The following is a 15,299-nucleotide window of genomic DNA, read 5'->3' as shown; positions in this document are numbered from 1 at the left end:
GGCTGGCGGCGCTACAGCCGCGCCACCCGGCTGGAGCCAGCCACCGTGTCGCCACCGCGTAGCACAGAGCACCGGGTCAGGCCGGGCTCTGCAGCTGCGCTGCCCCAGAAGCTCGCAGCCCCGCTGCCCAGAGCATTATGCCGGTGGCGGAGCGAGCTGAGGCTGCGGGAGAGGGGGAACAGCAGGGGAGGTGCTGGGGCTAGCCTCCCAGGCCAGGAGCTCAGGGGCCGGGCAGGAGGGTCCCACGGGCCAGATGTGGCCTGCGGGCCATAGTTTGCTCACCTCTGCCATAGAGGAAGTTTCCCTCAGATTAGGGTTGAGACATGCTGGCAGGGCAGTTCATGTGCAAAGTTTACCCTGCTGTAGATACAGAACTTCATTCAGCATGAAATCCAGACAGTTTTTAAAGACTGAGCTTGTGCTTATATGCAGATGTATTGCAAATTTGCACAAAATGTATTGTGGAGCTGCATGAAACTCAGCAGCTACGAAACATGATCTGGCTGGCCAGTCTGAATGAGGCCAAACTGTGCTGCAACCTTATTAACAAAATGTGTTCTAAACCAGTGTTTCTCAACCTTTTTGATACCAGGGACTGGCTTGCTGCCTTCCTAAACTGTGTCAGGGAATTCTCAGGGACCGGCACCCATCCACGGACTGGTCCTTGAGAAACACTGTTCTAGTGTAGGTCACTACATAGGCTTAGAGCAGGGTTATTCTATCACAGTTTGGCCCCATCTGTGCTTACCAAATGGAGATTTAACCTTGCTGTGGTTAAACTAGGTTTTAACTGTCATATAGTTATGAAGACTGGGAAGATAGATCTTAAGTGTCTGAAGTAGAACCACATTTGTAGACACAGTCTTTAGGTGATCAGTGTAGGCAGGGTCAAAGCAAAATAGAACGGATGGATTAAACAATCAAATCTTTATCACTGTTCCTGTGGCTAATAGCAAATGTGCAGGAACAGCTACAGCAGATTGCACTTCCTGCTGAGTAACTACCTGCTTGCTCATTGAAGATATAGTACTTACACGCAGATTGTGTATGTTGAGTGCTGCAGTTCCAGCTCTTGAGAGGCCAGACAGCCTCTTTCTGATGTTCGGCATCCTCCACTACAGGGATATGTCATTCATTATTCATATTTGGAGATGAATAAACTTTATACATCAAAAATTTCGTTCATAAAACTGTGAATGGTGGTTGGGTTTTTTTAGTTTGTAAAATAACTTCTCTCTGGAATGCACAAATATTAAAGGGTTGGGGGAAATCTAAAGCTTAACTTACCCAAAAAAAAGTTCTGCCTGATTCTGCAACACAAAATATTAGAAATTTTCTCTACTGGCTAGCCTGTGTACAGCAAATCCAATATGTTGGTTTTTCTTTATGATTTCGTTAGTTGGTGCTCTGTCATGTTCTGTCAGCATTCTCCATTCTTGGGAGCAGTCAAGGTATCTAAATTTACAAGAAACTGTCTCTTAGACAACTCAACAAAGAAGCATTCTTGCAAATGTGAATGCCTTTCACATGGCTGTTCAGGCATCCTGGTATTACAAGGATGGCCTGGCCAAATATATCAAAACAGCATTTTACCAGCTGACTAACCTTCCCCCACCCTGGTAATATGCTACACCACTGCCAAGAAGAGTTTGGAGGCCCAGCTGGGCCCTGGTACACTAGATTCCTAAATGACACCATGCTGGAGTCCAATACAAAAGCAACTGGGCCTGTATGTGGGTGTGAGTCTCCTCCTGTGTAAATATTAAGGAAGGTGTACTTTTTATTTATAAAATCAAGAAACGATAGAAAATATTTTGGGAGAACCTAGGCTCCTTTTAGGGGGAGTAAATTCATATTGTAGAAAATATCATTTTCATATAGATACTGTAACAATGAAGTTAATATTTTTAAATGTCTACTTCTCTTCTGTTTTATAGGTCAAGTTTTCAGCAGGTGGCTGCTGGAATTTGCACAGGAAAATTTTATGCTTATTTTTAGTATCGTGCATCTGCAGGTGCAGTTGTCACATTTGTATGTACAAATGCAGTAACTTTACAATTCTACCTTTGCAGGCTGGCCTTTGCCTCTTCTTGCTGAAAATGTGGACCAATAACTAGGTCAAGAAATGTAACTGCCGCTGAAAGAGAAAACAGAATGTGATACCAAGTAGCAAAAAGGAAGGCCTTTAAAATTAGCTGTATCTTAACATTTACCTCTTCTGCATGATACAGAAGGAACCAAGGGCCACTGAAGTTAATGTAGACTCCCATTGATTTTAATGGGCTTTGGATGAGACTCCAAGTGAATGGCTTTTCAAAGCAATTTGTGGTAAGCTAAATACTGAAAGCACTATAAACTGAACACTTGAGTTCCCATCACCAGGGATTTCAATCATAGAGGTCAGCTGAGCAAACTCTCACCTCTTTCTACCTGCATTTCCACTAGCTGCTGGAGGAAGACGTGTTGCTGTACTGTGACCAAGTAGGGCGGTTGAATAAGGCTATGTCTACACTGCAGACCGTACATTGACACAGCTGTACCACGGCAAGGTCTCCCGTGTAGTCGCTCTATGCCGACGGGAGAGCACTCTCCTGCCTGCATAATTAAACCACCCCCAATGAGCGGCAGTAGCTATGTTATCGGGGAAATGTCTCCCACTGACATAGTGCTGTCCACGCCGGTGCTTTTGTTGGTGAAATTTATGTTGTTGTTTTTTCACACCCCTGACCGACAAAAGTTTTGCCGAGAAAAGTTCTAGTGTAGACATAGCCTAAGAAGCAGTTGATTAAAGATGCTAACACCTCTGTTCTTTGGTTGTAAATCTGATTATCTGCATCTTTTTAAATTTCGAGGGATGCTCATTGCCATCTCTGTTTAGGGCATGTCTAATTTTGACAGGGTGATTACACCTTCTGTACGCTTTGTAAAATATTGTGTCCTGGAGTAACTTTAAGGCCATGGAACCTGTCTGGCTTTAAATATGATATTTAGAGTAAGGCTTTTGCAGAGATATTATAGTGTCTCAGCCAGATGAGGTGCATCTCATTGGCTCCAATTCAGATGTACAGTATAAAAAGTTGAGGGGTTTTTTTTCAGTGGAGAGAGAACTTGATGGAAGGGCATGTGATCTTGTATGGGATACAATCTTGTTTGTAAGACTGCTTCTACTCTTTAAAATGTAAAGAAAATCTGAGGAAGGAGCGAATTTCTCAACAATTCGCTATTTGTGGGAGGATGACCTCATGGGCGCTTCTCCCATTCCTCCTGTGACATCTGATTTGCCTTGGACAGGTTCTGACATTGCACCATTTAAGTATTTCAGTGCATCACTGCAATATTAAAAGTACGTTGTTGGTCTAAGAGTCAGTCCTACTAAAGCAGGGGTGGCCAACCTGTGGCTCTTCAGAAGTTAATATGCGGCTCCTTGTATAGGTACCGACTCTGGGGCTGGAGCTATAGGCGCCAACTTTCCAATGTGCTGGGAGGTGCTCACTGCTCAACCCCTGGCTCTGCCACAGGCCTGGCCCCCACTCCACCCTTTCCCGCCCCCTCCCCTAAGCCTGCTATGCCATTGCTCCTTCCCCTCCCCCCCAGAGCCTCCTGCACGCCACAAAACAGCTGATCGGGAGGTGTGGGGAGAGAGGGGGAGGCGCTGATTGGCGGGGCTGCTGGTGGGCAGGAGGCACTTGGGGGGGGCTGATCGGGAGCTGCTGACATATTACTGTGGCTCTTTGGCAATGTAAATTGGTAAATTCTGGCTCCTTCTTCAGCTCAGGTTGGCCACTAAAGTATATGTTTTCAGCTCTAAAGTACATTTGGATAAACATTGAATGGAATATTTTAAATTTTCTACTCATCCATAATATTATCTCACTTGGTCTTCGCTATTTAAGCTTGTTTTTAAAATAAAAATTGTCTAGTTCAGTTGCAGAGCATTTCAACTAAATGTATTCTCTCCCCCCCCCCCCCCCCATTAGTGATATCTTTTATAAAAATGACTCAGTCAATTTATTAGGCCCCAGATTTATCCTAATGATTTTTTAAAATTCTATCTTGGATGCTTGATATTTCTTCAAAGAATGCTGCTACCTAGCAGAAACGGAGGCAAACTCGCACAGGAAGAGCTTAATGTTGGACTCTTGACTCTGAGGAAGCTTAGGAATACTGTGTGATTCTATATGGGCACAAAAACATAGTGAATAAGAAAACAATTTTATAACTGTATTTTCTGATTTGAACTAGCCAGCCCTGCCTGTTTCCCTTACTGTCTTAGATCATACAAGAGTTTAATATAATTTTCACGTAGATAGCGTCTTCTAGCCACGGATTTCAGTGAAACTCATTGAGAAACGTTAATAAATTAAGCATCACTGCCCTTTCTGAGAGAGGGAACTATTATTTTCCCCAGTTACAGGTGAGGAAAACTGAAGAATAGATTAGTTAACAGCTTTGCTCAAGGTCATACTAGAAGTCTGAGAGAGCAGGGAATCGAATAGAATCCAGGAGTCCTGACTTTTAGACATGGTTTTAACCGCTAGCCTGTCCTTTTCTACTCAAAATGTAACTGGGTACTGCAAATTGATTATTAATATCATTACTTCTGTTAACGCCTTCAAAAAAGCCTATAGTACATCCATCCCCCTATTCTTTTTTTCTTCTTCTTTTTATGTTAAAATATACAAGTACAGTCTAGTTGAAGATTAAGGTCCTCTGTCCTCTGTTTGGGGATGAACACACATTTTTGGTTTTTTAGAAGCAGTTGCGCATAGGGGATTGAAGGTTTGAAAGAGAACTTTTCTGAACAGGATGCCAAGGTGCCAAGTCCTCTTCTTTTGGGGAAAAAATATCTTGTTTTTAATATTAAATCAGTTTTTAAAATACTTCAGTTCTATGCTTGGTGCCATTTTCAAACAGCAAACGGGAGAGAGGTTGCTCCGAATTACATCACAATTATAATGAATAAGTAATAAATTGTAATGATAGGTACTTACATATTAAAGTTTCCTCCAGAGGATCTGACTCTTTGGTCCTGGCCTAGATTTCTGGCTGGGGCTTGGGCTTAGGCGATGCAGGGCAGGACTGGGGTTGGCTTTCCAGCCGGCCGTCGTCAGGTTCCTGAGTGCCCAAAAAATCCTGGCTCTCAGGCATTTTCGTGCTCATCTCATGATGGTTATCCTTAGTGTTGGGGGAGAGTGTGGGTAGCAGGTCCCGGGCAGTGCCTGGGATGGGTCATACCATAGTGTAGAATCTTGTCCAGTTCACCAAAAAATTGACTGGTCACATGTCCCCTGCTGGATTGCCTAATGTTATCCCTCATTTCAGTGTACTTTGTCTTGAGCTGCTTGCTCTTTATCTGACACTGATTGGCATCCCAGTCATGACTCCTAGTGGATATCTGCTTTGCTACGCCCACAAAAAGGTCCTTGTTCCTGTGGCTGGCCACAAGCACTTCCTGAATCAACCCTTCTCCCAGATGGTGGTCTCAGCACGGCTCCAGACAGCTGTGCAAGGCATGTTGTGGGGCTTCTGGAGTGCTATCGAGGTTATATCACCAGAATGATGATATACTGGGAACCAGAAGCAAAGGGGGCAAAATCTGGCTCTGCCGTTTTAAAAGGGGGAAGGGCAGTCCTGGAAACTTGACACCAGGGCAGGGAGGGCACACAAGTAAATGGACAGGTCAGTGATTGTCAACCTGCAAAGCACTGTGGTATAGCCGTCCGAAGCAAGCAAAAAATGGTGCACAGCAATCGCATGCACATGAACAAAAGACCGAACTAATACACTTCAAAGCAAACCTAGTCCACTTTGCAAGAGGACTCCAGAGTTCACAATAAATGTGTAGTGTACATTGATGGGTTGTGTCGTGTGCATGCAAGTCTTTTGAAACCATATTAACTCAACTGATCCAATTTAAAACCTGCATAGACAAGCCCTAAGAGTAGCTGAATTCTATTCCTTCTAGTGTATCAGAATTATCTAATAAGCTGCACCCATGCAAATCTGTTAAAGGCAACAAGGTTGCATAGGCACGTCTGAAAGCATATTTTGGACTGTCAACCCTCTGTTACGTTGGTGAGGTGTGATAAGGAAAGAATACAGCTTGCCTATGATTAAGCAAGGTTAAACTCCACTGGTGCAAATCACAACTTTCCTTGTCTGCACTTCGGATTTTCATTGGGTGTAGCCACATCAGTTGCTGGCCACCGATTGCTGGAATTGGGACAAATCCCCAAATGTAGACTAGGCTTTTGAGCCTCATTTGAGTTTGCAAGATTCCTGGTAGTCAGAAAATTTTTTTTGACATGTAAACTGATCATGTTTGATCACTGAGAGGCAAAAAATGTTAAATCCAAGGATGCCATTTTTATGGAATCACTTTCAAAAGCAGAACCTCACTTTAAGGTACTGTAAAATTTGCATTCCACTTAAACTGTAAATATGACAAAGGATTTGGAAGAATTAGCATGATGATGTCATTTTCAAGAATGCAGCCTGGAAGGAAGCATCTTAAAAGAATCCAAGCTTGAATAGAGCCACAGTGTAACATTATGTAGGAAGTTACAGTATATATTTGGTCTTAAGTAATGTATGAGACATGACAGATCATCAGTGCAGTGTATCATGGTCAGAAGCAAAAACCCCTTTTAGAAAATTACACTTCTGCTCGAAGCAGTCATTTTAAATAATCCGTGGTTCATTTTAAATTGCCTGCTTTTGCTGCTTTTATGGAAATGGAGCACTTAAATATCCCAATATCAGGGTGCTTAGAAAGACGGCTATGAAGTAGGACTGTTTACAAAAAAGCTAGAGTTTGATCAAATTGAATTAGATTGGAATCTGCTTCTGCTTACAAATATCTTGTTTATATGTTGGGAAGAAATGGAGAATGCTTGAAAAACTGTTGAATTTACATAAAAATACTTGATGTGCCCTTGTACTTTGCCTTTCCACAATAGGCAGGTCATTACATCACTGTTAGATAAGGACGTTTCATGCACCTTCTTCCTCTGAAGCGTCGGGTACTGGCCACTATTGGAGACTGGATGGCCCATTGATTTGGCAACTTCTGTGTTCTGATAAAATATTAATGATTGTGAAGAAATTTACTAGAAAGGGCTTAGGTCATTTTGGCTGTATCATACACTATTCAAATCGTAACTTACATAGCAGTCAGTGGCCATCTTCCTCACTTGAACAGATTGTGTTGCTGTTTCCTGCTCAGGAAGGTGGGAGATTGCAGAGATTTTCTTCCCCAAACTACATTTTATAGGAGATTTATGCAGAATAGGAGGACAGACTGGTGATTACAGCTTCACTGTTTTGGTGGGGGAAATAGTTATGGGAGTGTTGAGTTGATGTCAGTACACCCTGAAAGACAAGGTACTGCTGTCTGCTGCATTAGAGACCTGTTTCTGAATGAAAATCTACATGTGTGATAGGGATAAAATATAGATCATATAAATGGATGAGTGGATATGGAAAACCTCTGTAAATACGTTATGTACAAAAAAACACAGTAAAAGAACATTAAGAAAAGCCATTTAGAGTTTGAAAATTCCAAATACAACCTGGGATGGTTGTGGAATTGGTACATAGTAATCTAATTCTGAGATGTAATGATTTTATGAACATTATGTGACTTGGTAGGTGAGGGTGAGTTACTGTATATTGGGTTATAAAACTTACCTATATGAATGCATTGATCTACTTTAATAGTGGGTTCTGGGAAGACCAGCCTGGATGAAAACAAAGGCTCCAGATAAGGACACCCGAGCACACACTTGAAAGACAATGGGCAAAGCTGTCAGTTTAAGGATCTTAAATCCTGTCTCCAAGGAAGAAAGCTTGTTTTGCCAGGCTGGGAACTTGGAGATCAGAAAGACTGAACAAAACAGGAGGAGGGGAAGAAATGGCTTGTGATTTAAGGGAGACCCTAGGGGTCTCAGGCAGCCTATAAGAAGCTTAGACCAGTCTAAAGGAAGCTTAGATCTTCAAGGATCCCCATATGGACGATATCTAGGAAAGTATGTTTTAAGACCTGTTTTCTCTTAAGTGCTTTTGTTTTAAACAAATAATAGTTTGTTTTACGGAAGTTTTTTAGTTCCTGCTTCCTACTGTCATCGTTCCGAGAAGGTGCAAACTTACAGGTGCTGGATACAAGTCAGACCTGCTGAGGTAATCCCTGTTGATACATGGGGGACTGCAACCCAAGGCTAGTCTGAGAGTGGGAGAATCACAAGAGAAGTGATGGCCTGAGACCTGAAGGGGTATGTGGTCCATCACAATTTTAGGGCAACTGCACCTGTATTCCCCCCTTGTGGTCCCTCCAGGGCACCCACTCTAGGTTTCTAGCTCCCAGTCATCATCTCTCTTGGGCAGAGACCCATGCCTCCCTCCCAGGGAATCTTTTTAAGGCTGCATTTCCCTGGCTACACTGATATATCCCTAGCAAGCTAGATTGCTGAGAAGGCCAGTGTCTGTGCTTTGCTTTCTCTCCAGAGACTATGACCAGTGCATTGCCTGAAGTTATATGTTACCACACAGCTCTTTCTAAGAAAGCACATTTATTCTTAAAGTGAAAGCATTACAGAGAAAACATATTAAAACCAATAAAAGAGTCTGCACGCATGCTAAAAAGCTTAGCAGAAGTCACCTCCAGCTCCAAACATAGGTGCTAGAACTGGGGGTGCTGCCGCATCCCCTGGCTTGAAGTGATTTCCATCATATACAGGGTTTACAGATTGGTTCAATGGCTCTCAGCACCCCCACTATACAAATTGTTCCAGCACCCCTGGCTCCAACCTCAGGCTCTGGCAGGTGTGTAAGTCATTCAAAACACACAACTGAGTTTTCCCTGTGGTTACAAGTTCATAATTGTCACAGGTCCAGAACCAGAACTTCGGCTGGTCAGTACAGCCATTCTTTATACAGCTCAGGCCTTTGATCTCTGGTCTCTGGAATAGGTAATCAGTTGATAATCACCCACTCCTCAAGGCATAGCTTCAAAAGGCTGTGTTTTTGCCTAACCAGAGGTGGGGAATTTGCATTAACCACTCCCTAGGTCAGTGGACCCCAAACTTTTCAGGGACATACCCTGCCTTACCCCTGTCTGCGCCCTTCCACAGCCGGGAATGGGGCTGGGCTCCTGGAGCGGGGTGGGGGCAGGAACGCGGACCTGGGTAAGGAGGCCGAGGTTGGGGCCCCAACTGGGGGTGGGGTCAGGGCCGGGAACGGAGCCGCAGACATGGGCTGAGGCTGGATGAGGGGCCGGGAGCAGAGCCACAGCCAGGCCACGGTGACAGTTGGGCCCGCGGCCAGATGTGGAGCTGCGGGACAGGGTCAGGAGCCAGGGCTGTGGCTGGGGGTGGGGCCAGAGTTGAGCTGGGGGTGGAGCGGGATTGGGTGGCACTCCCTGCCTACTCTGGGTTCTGGCCCAGGCCTGCTGCGCCCCCCTTAGGGGGGTTCGCCCCACAATTTGGGGACCTGTGCCCTAGGTGTTCCCTAGGAAATCCACTTAACATTTCATGTCCCAAAAGTCTATTTTTGTCTGGTACATTTTCAGTATATTTTTTGGAACACCCATATCTCACATCTGTCACATCTCCCCCCTGGAAAGATTATATACAATCCTGGCCCACAGTAATGCAGTGGACCCCAAAGATAATGAAACTTAATTAAGAATTCCTAAGGATGTGACAGAAAGTTGCCATATCTGTCATACACTCAAAGAGACGAGGAGTGGTTAGAGGTGCAGTTAGCCTTGGTAACTGTGACATAACCTTAATTCAGCTCCTTTGTATAATAATGGATGCACATAGTCTTTAATTACATGATTATATGCTGTTTGTTCCACAGAATTACTGCCTCAGTCACTGCACAGGATGGAGAGGATTCACTGAATTGGGTAGCTGTTAAATATTTTGTTTTCATTATTTGTGTGGCTTAGCACCCTTCATACTCTGCTCCAAATTCAGAACTGTTCATTTCCTCATGGGCTTTTTTATAATACTTATCACTGTAATGTCTGAGTGCTTCACAAACGATAAAGTTTATCTTCAACAGGAACCCTATGAGGTGAGGTGGTATTATAATCTCCATTTTAAAGATGAGGAAATGAGGCACAATACTACTTTTCATGTTCAGAGCACAACTTCCCCGGACTCAGTTGCGGTCACAAGTGTTCAGTTGTTCTGCAAACCAGGATGCATATGTTTCAAATTGGGCGCCCAGAAAATGCAGAACATACAATTGAGAACTCTGTGGCAAAGGGAGAGAGGAGAGAATCCAGTCTTCCAGGGCAGCATTCAACTGCCTTAACCATGAGATCATCCATTCTCTTTCTACAGCTCCCTGTCTCATTCACTACATACCTTTCAACTTTTGTAACAAATAAACCAGGGGTCCTGCAGACAACAGCCCTACTCATTACACAACCCTGATTAATTCTCTAAGCACAGTCCATTCTATACCCTAAATGAGGCAGGGGTCCCATGGAAATGTAGTTTGTGACAATTGTGACGGGTTTGGTTACAGAGACCCCCTTGGGACTGTCACCTGACTTGCTGAAACTGCCTCTGAGCCCATTTTCCCTGTCAGCTTGGGACTCCAGAACCCTGCCTTGTTGAGCCAGACACACAAGTCTGCTGCAACACATACCCAGGGTTTGAACCACGTCCCCAAAGCTGCAGGCTTTAACTGAAAACCACTCAGCAGGTACTCCTGTCTCCAGCACCCAGACACCCAGCTCCCAATGGGATCCAAACCCCAAATAAATCAGTTTTACTCTGTATAAAGCTTATACAGGGTAAACTCATAAATTGGCCGCCCTCTCTAACACTGATAGAGAGAGATGCACAGCTGTTTGCTCCCTCAGGTATTAATCACTTACTCTGGGTTCAATTATAAACAAAAGTGATTTTATTAAGAATAAAAAGTAGGATTTAAGTGGTTTCAAGAAATAAAAGACGCAACAAAGTAAGTTACCAAGCAAAATAAAACAAAATACGCAAGTCTAAGCCTAATGCATTTAAGAAACTGAATATATGTAAATCTCACCCTCAGAGATGTTCCAATAAGCTTCTTTCACAGACTAGACTCCTTCCTAGTCTGGGCCCAATTCTTTCCCGTGATACAGTTCTTGTTATTTCCAGCTCAGGTAGTAACTAGGGGATTTCTCATGACTGGTAGCCCCCTTTGTTCTGTTCCACCCCCTTTTATATCTTTGGCCCAAGGCAGGAATCCTTTGTCTCTCTGGGTTCCCACCCCTCCTTCTAAATGGAAAAGCACCAGGTTTAAGATGAATTCCAGCATCAGGTGACATGGTCACATATCACTGTAAGACCTCATTCTTCATTACCCATAGGCTGGCCTTCACATCCACAAGAAGGCTTTCCGATTAAATAAACCATCTACAGCCAATTGTCCTAGTCAGTGAGTGCCATCAAGATTCTAAACCACCATTAATGGCCCACACTTTGCATAATTACAATAGGACCTCAGAATTAACTTCATATTTCTAGTTTGACACAAGAATGATACATACATACAAATAGGATGCACACACTCAGTAGATTATCAGCTTTATAATGATACCTTACAAGAGACCTTTTGCATAAAGCATATTCCAGTTACATTATATTCACATTCCAAGCATATTTTCATAAAGCATATGGAGTGCAACGTCACACCAATAATAATATAATACATATGTACAAGGGGGCTGAATTAGGGTTGCACAGGGAACTTTAATTCTGGGCGTTTCCTAATTTTTGAGTGCTTGACTTTGGAACTTTAATGTTCTTTTCAAATAGGTTTTATTTAATGTAATATATATGCAATTGTCTAGATTCTGAAAAATTCAGTTGTAATATTTGCTAATCCTGGTGTTTTCTTAAAACTAATCTTTGCTAAAAGTACTAAAATGTTTTCTTTTTGGTACAATAATCTTAGGCCTGGTCTACACTAGGAGGTTATGTCGAATTTAGCAGTGTTATTTCGAATTAACCCTGCACCCGTCCACACAACGAAGCTATTTAGTTTGACATAGAGGTCTCTTTAAATCGATTTCTGTACTCCTCCCCGACGAGGGGAGTAGCGCTAAATTCGACATGGCCATGTCGAATTAGGGTTAGTGTGGACGGAATTCGACGCTAATAGCTCCGGGAGCTATCCCACAGTGCACCACTCTGTTGACGCTCTGGACAGCAGTCCGAGCTCGGATGCTCTGACCAGCCACACAGGAAAAGCCCCGGGAAAATTTGAATTCCTTTTCCTGTCTGGCCAGTTTGAATCTCATTTCCTGTTTGGACATCGTGGTGAGCTCAGCAGCACTGGCAACGATGCAGAGCTCTCCAGCAGAGGTGACCATGCAATCGCAGAATAGAAAGAGGGCCCCAACATGGACTGATCGGGAAGTCTTGGATCTGATCGCTGTGTGGGGCGATGAGTCCGTGCTTTCGGAGCTGCGATCGAAAAGACGGAATGCGAAGATCTACGAGAAGATCTCCAAAGCCATGACGGAGAGAGGATACAACCGGGATGCAACACAGTGCCGCGTGAAAATCAAGGTGCTGAGACAAGCGTACCAGAAGACCAAAGAGTCAAACGGATGCTCCGGATCCCAGCCCCAGACATGCCGTTTCTACGAGGCACTGCATTCCATTCTAGGTGCGGCTGCCATCACTACCCCACCACTGTCCGTGGACTCTGACGATGGGGTATTGTCGACAGCCGCTTCCTCGGAGCTGTTCGCGGACGGGGAAGATGAGGAAGGAGATGAGGACGAGGCAGTCGACAGCACTTTCAACGCTGATTTCCCCGACAGCCAGGATCTCTTCATCACCCTCACGGAGATCCCCTACCAACCCTCCCAAGGCGGTAACCCGGACCGTGAATCAGGGGAAACATCAGTAGGTAAGTGTTTTAAACATTTATTTTGAATAGAATAGGCATGGTATGTTAGCAATGGGTTTTTAATGATTAGTTTGCCCTAGGCGCTTAACTTTTTAGTCCTTGCCAGTGCAGCTACTGGAAAAGTCTGTTCACATATCTGGGGATAGAGTAGAAATCCTCCTGGGACATCTCCACGAAGCTCTCCTGGAGGTAATGTGAAAGCCTTTGCATCAGGTTCCTGGGGAGAGTGGCCTTATTGCCTCCGCCATTGTAGGAAACTTTTCCACGCCAGGCTAGCAGCAGGTACTCCGGTATCATTGCCTGGCAAAGCATGGCGGCATACGGCCCTGGTGTTTGCTGGCATTCACGCAGCATGCGGTCTTTCTCTGCCTCCGTAATCCTCATCAGAGTGATATCACTCATGGTGACCTGCTTTGAATTAGGGGAATTTTAGTATGGGGACTGATTGCCTGTTCCTTTAAATAACTGTAACCGGTGGTTTACAGCCACGCGGTGGGGGCGGGGAGGCGAACCGTTCCTGCTGAGCGGTTCGCCGGCAGCATGCAAGGATCTTTCCCGGGGACAGCCGCGACGGGGGTGGGACAGGGGCAGAGTTCATGTCGGCCGGATCGCCGGCAGCAGGAACTGGCCAACGCTAGGAGCATTGCTTGGAACGTGAAAGGAGGGCACTGCTGTAAATTAAGCTTTAAGCAGCCAAAAGTCTACGGCTTACCATGGCCGCCTGCTAGTAGAATCCCGTTGTCTGGCTCCACTTGTGTGATCTGTACAGCAAGACCCCAGGCACTCAAGGTGAAGACAGAAAATTCGACCTTGTACTGAGTGCACATGTGATAGGTACTGTGCATGGTCTTGTTCACAGAGAAAGACTATATTCATTGTTTGCAAAAATGTATCTTTTTGAGGAATTCACTCCCTTTTTCCCATCCCACAGCTGCGAGTGTCTCCCGACCTACCCTGGCATCCCCCTCCCAGAGGCTGGCGCAGATCAGGCGGCGAAAGAAAAGGACACGGGACGAGATGTTCTCAGAACTTATGGTCTGTTCCCGAGCCGAGGCGGCACAGCAGACCCAGTGGAGGGAGAACATATCGCAATACCAGCGATCACACAGCGAACGGGAGGACAGGTGGCGGCAGGAAGACCAGCAGGCGACTCAAACTCTGCTTGGACTAATGAGGGAGCAAACGGACACGCTCCGGCGCCTTGTAGATGTTCTGCAGGACTGGAGGCAGGAGGACAGAGCCCCGCTGCATTCTATCTCTAACCGCCCTCCCCTGCCACAAAGTCCCATCCCCCCCTCACCCAAAGTCCCAAGAAGGAGGGGCGGCAGGGGCTGTGAAAACAGTCACTCCACCCCTGCAGACTGCTCAAGTAACAGAAGGCTCTCATTCCCAAAGATTTGATGCGTCCTTTCCTTCCCTCCAAATGCACCTCACCCAAGCCCCCGTCCCAGTTTCATCCCCTAACTGTGTAGTTCTTAATAAAAAATACGTTTCTGTTAATTACTGTTTCCGTCATGTTCTTTTAGAGGACAGTGTGTTTGAGGGGTGGAAGGGGGTTGGTAATTGGAGAGCACAGTCACCTTTACCAGGGTACAGACACGGGGGCAGGTTCAGCAGAAGGTCACACACACATTGCAGTCACTAGGCTGGTCAGTCTGGGAGGTGGTTTTCATGTTCTGGGGGGGCGGGGGGGGCTGCTATGTGAGTTTGTGGTGGGGGAGGGCGGTTACAGATCTTATGCAGCGGTCCTTAGCCTGGATGACAGAGCCACGCAGCAGGGGATCTGTAACCGCCCTCCCCCGCCACAAAGTCACATAGCCCCCACACATAGAGTCCCGAAAAGGAGGGGTGGCAGGCTCTGTTGAAACAACCAGTCCACCACTGCGGACCGCTCTAGGAGCAGGAGCCTGTCATTCCTCGAGTTTAGAAGCGTCCTTTCCATCACTACACCCGCTCCCCACCACAGTCTGCGTCCCAGTTTCAACCCGTTACCGCGAAATCCTCAATAAAGAAAACAGTGTTAATGAACAAAGTTTCATTTATTTTATTTTTAAAGGTGTGTTGGAAGGGGGGGAAGGGGGTTGGTAGCTGGAGAGGATAGTCAACATTAACTGGGTAAAGAAACAGGGGCAGGTTCAGCTTCTGTTTAAACAAACGTAATAGTCACAGGTTACCCTGGTCACTCTGGAACCTAGCTTTCAAAGCTTCCCGGATGCACAGCGCGTCCCGCTGGGCTTTTCTAATCGCCCGGGTGTCTGGTTGGGCGTAATCAGCAGCCAGGCGATTTGCCTCAACCTCCCACCCCGCCATAAACGTCTCCCCCTTGCTCTCACAGAGATTGTGGAGCACACAGCAAGCTGCAATAACAGTGGGGATATTGGTTT

General features: G+C 45.3%; 1 protein-coding gene across 5 annotated transcripts in view; it reads left to right on the top strand.

Annotated features, from left to right (window-relative positions):
- Nucleotides 1-15,299, top strand: part of COMMD1 (copper metabolism domain containing 1) — a 136,688-nt gene that overhangs the window by 63,246 nt on the left and 58,143 nt on the right. Inside the window, exon 3 of one of the 5 annotated variants that reach the window (XM_065401121.1) lies at nucleotides 9,859-9,907. The exons of the other annotated variants lie outside the window; for them this stretch is intronic. Within the exon in view, the coding sequence (XP_065257193.1) occupies nucleotides 9,859-9,907 (49 nt within the window). The remainder of the gene's footprint in view (nucleotides 1-9,858; nucleotides 9,908-15,299) is intronic. 5 annotated transcript variants of the gene reach the window in all.

Source organism: Emys orbicularis, chromosome 3 (assembly GCF_028017835.1).
Source record: "Emys orbicularis isolate rEmyOrb1 chromosome 3, rEmyOrb1.hap1, whole genome shotgun sequence".
Classification (NCBI taxonomy): Eukaryota; Metazoa; Chordata; order Testudines; family Emydidae; genus Emys; species Emys orbicularis.
The sequence above is the reverse complement of the archived record's forward strand: the minus strand, read 5'-3'. Positions and strand labels throughout refer to the sequence as shown.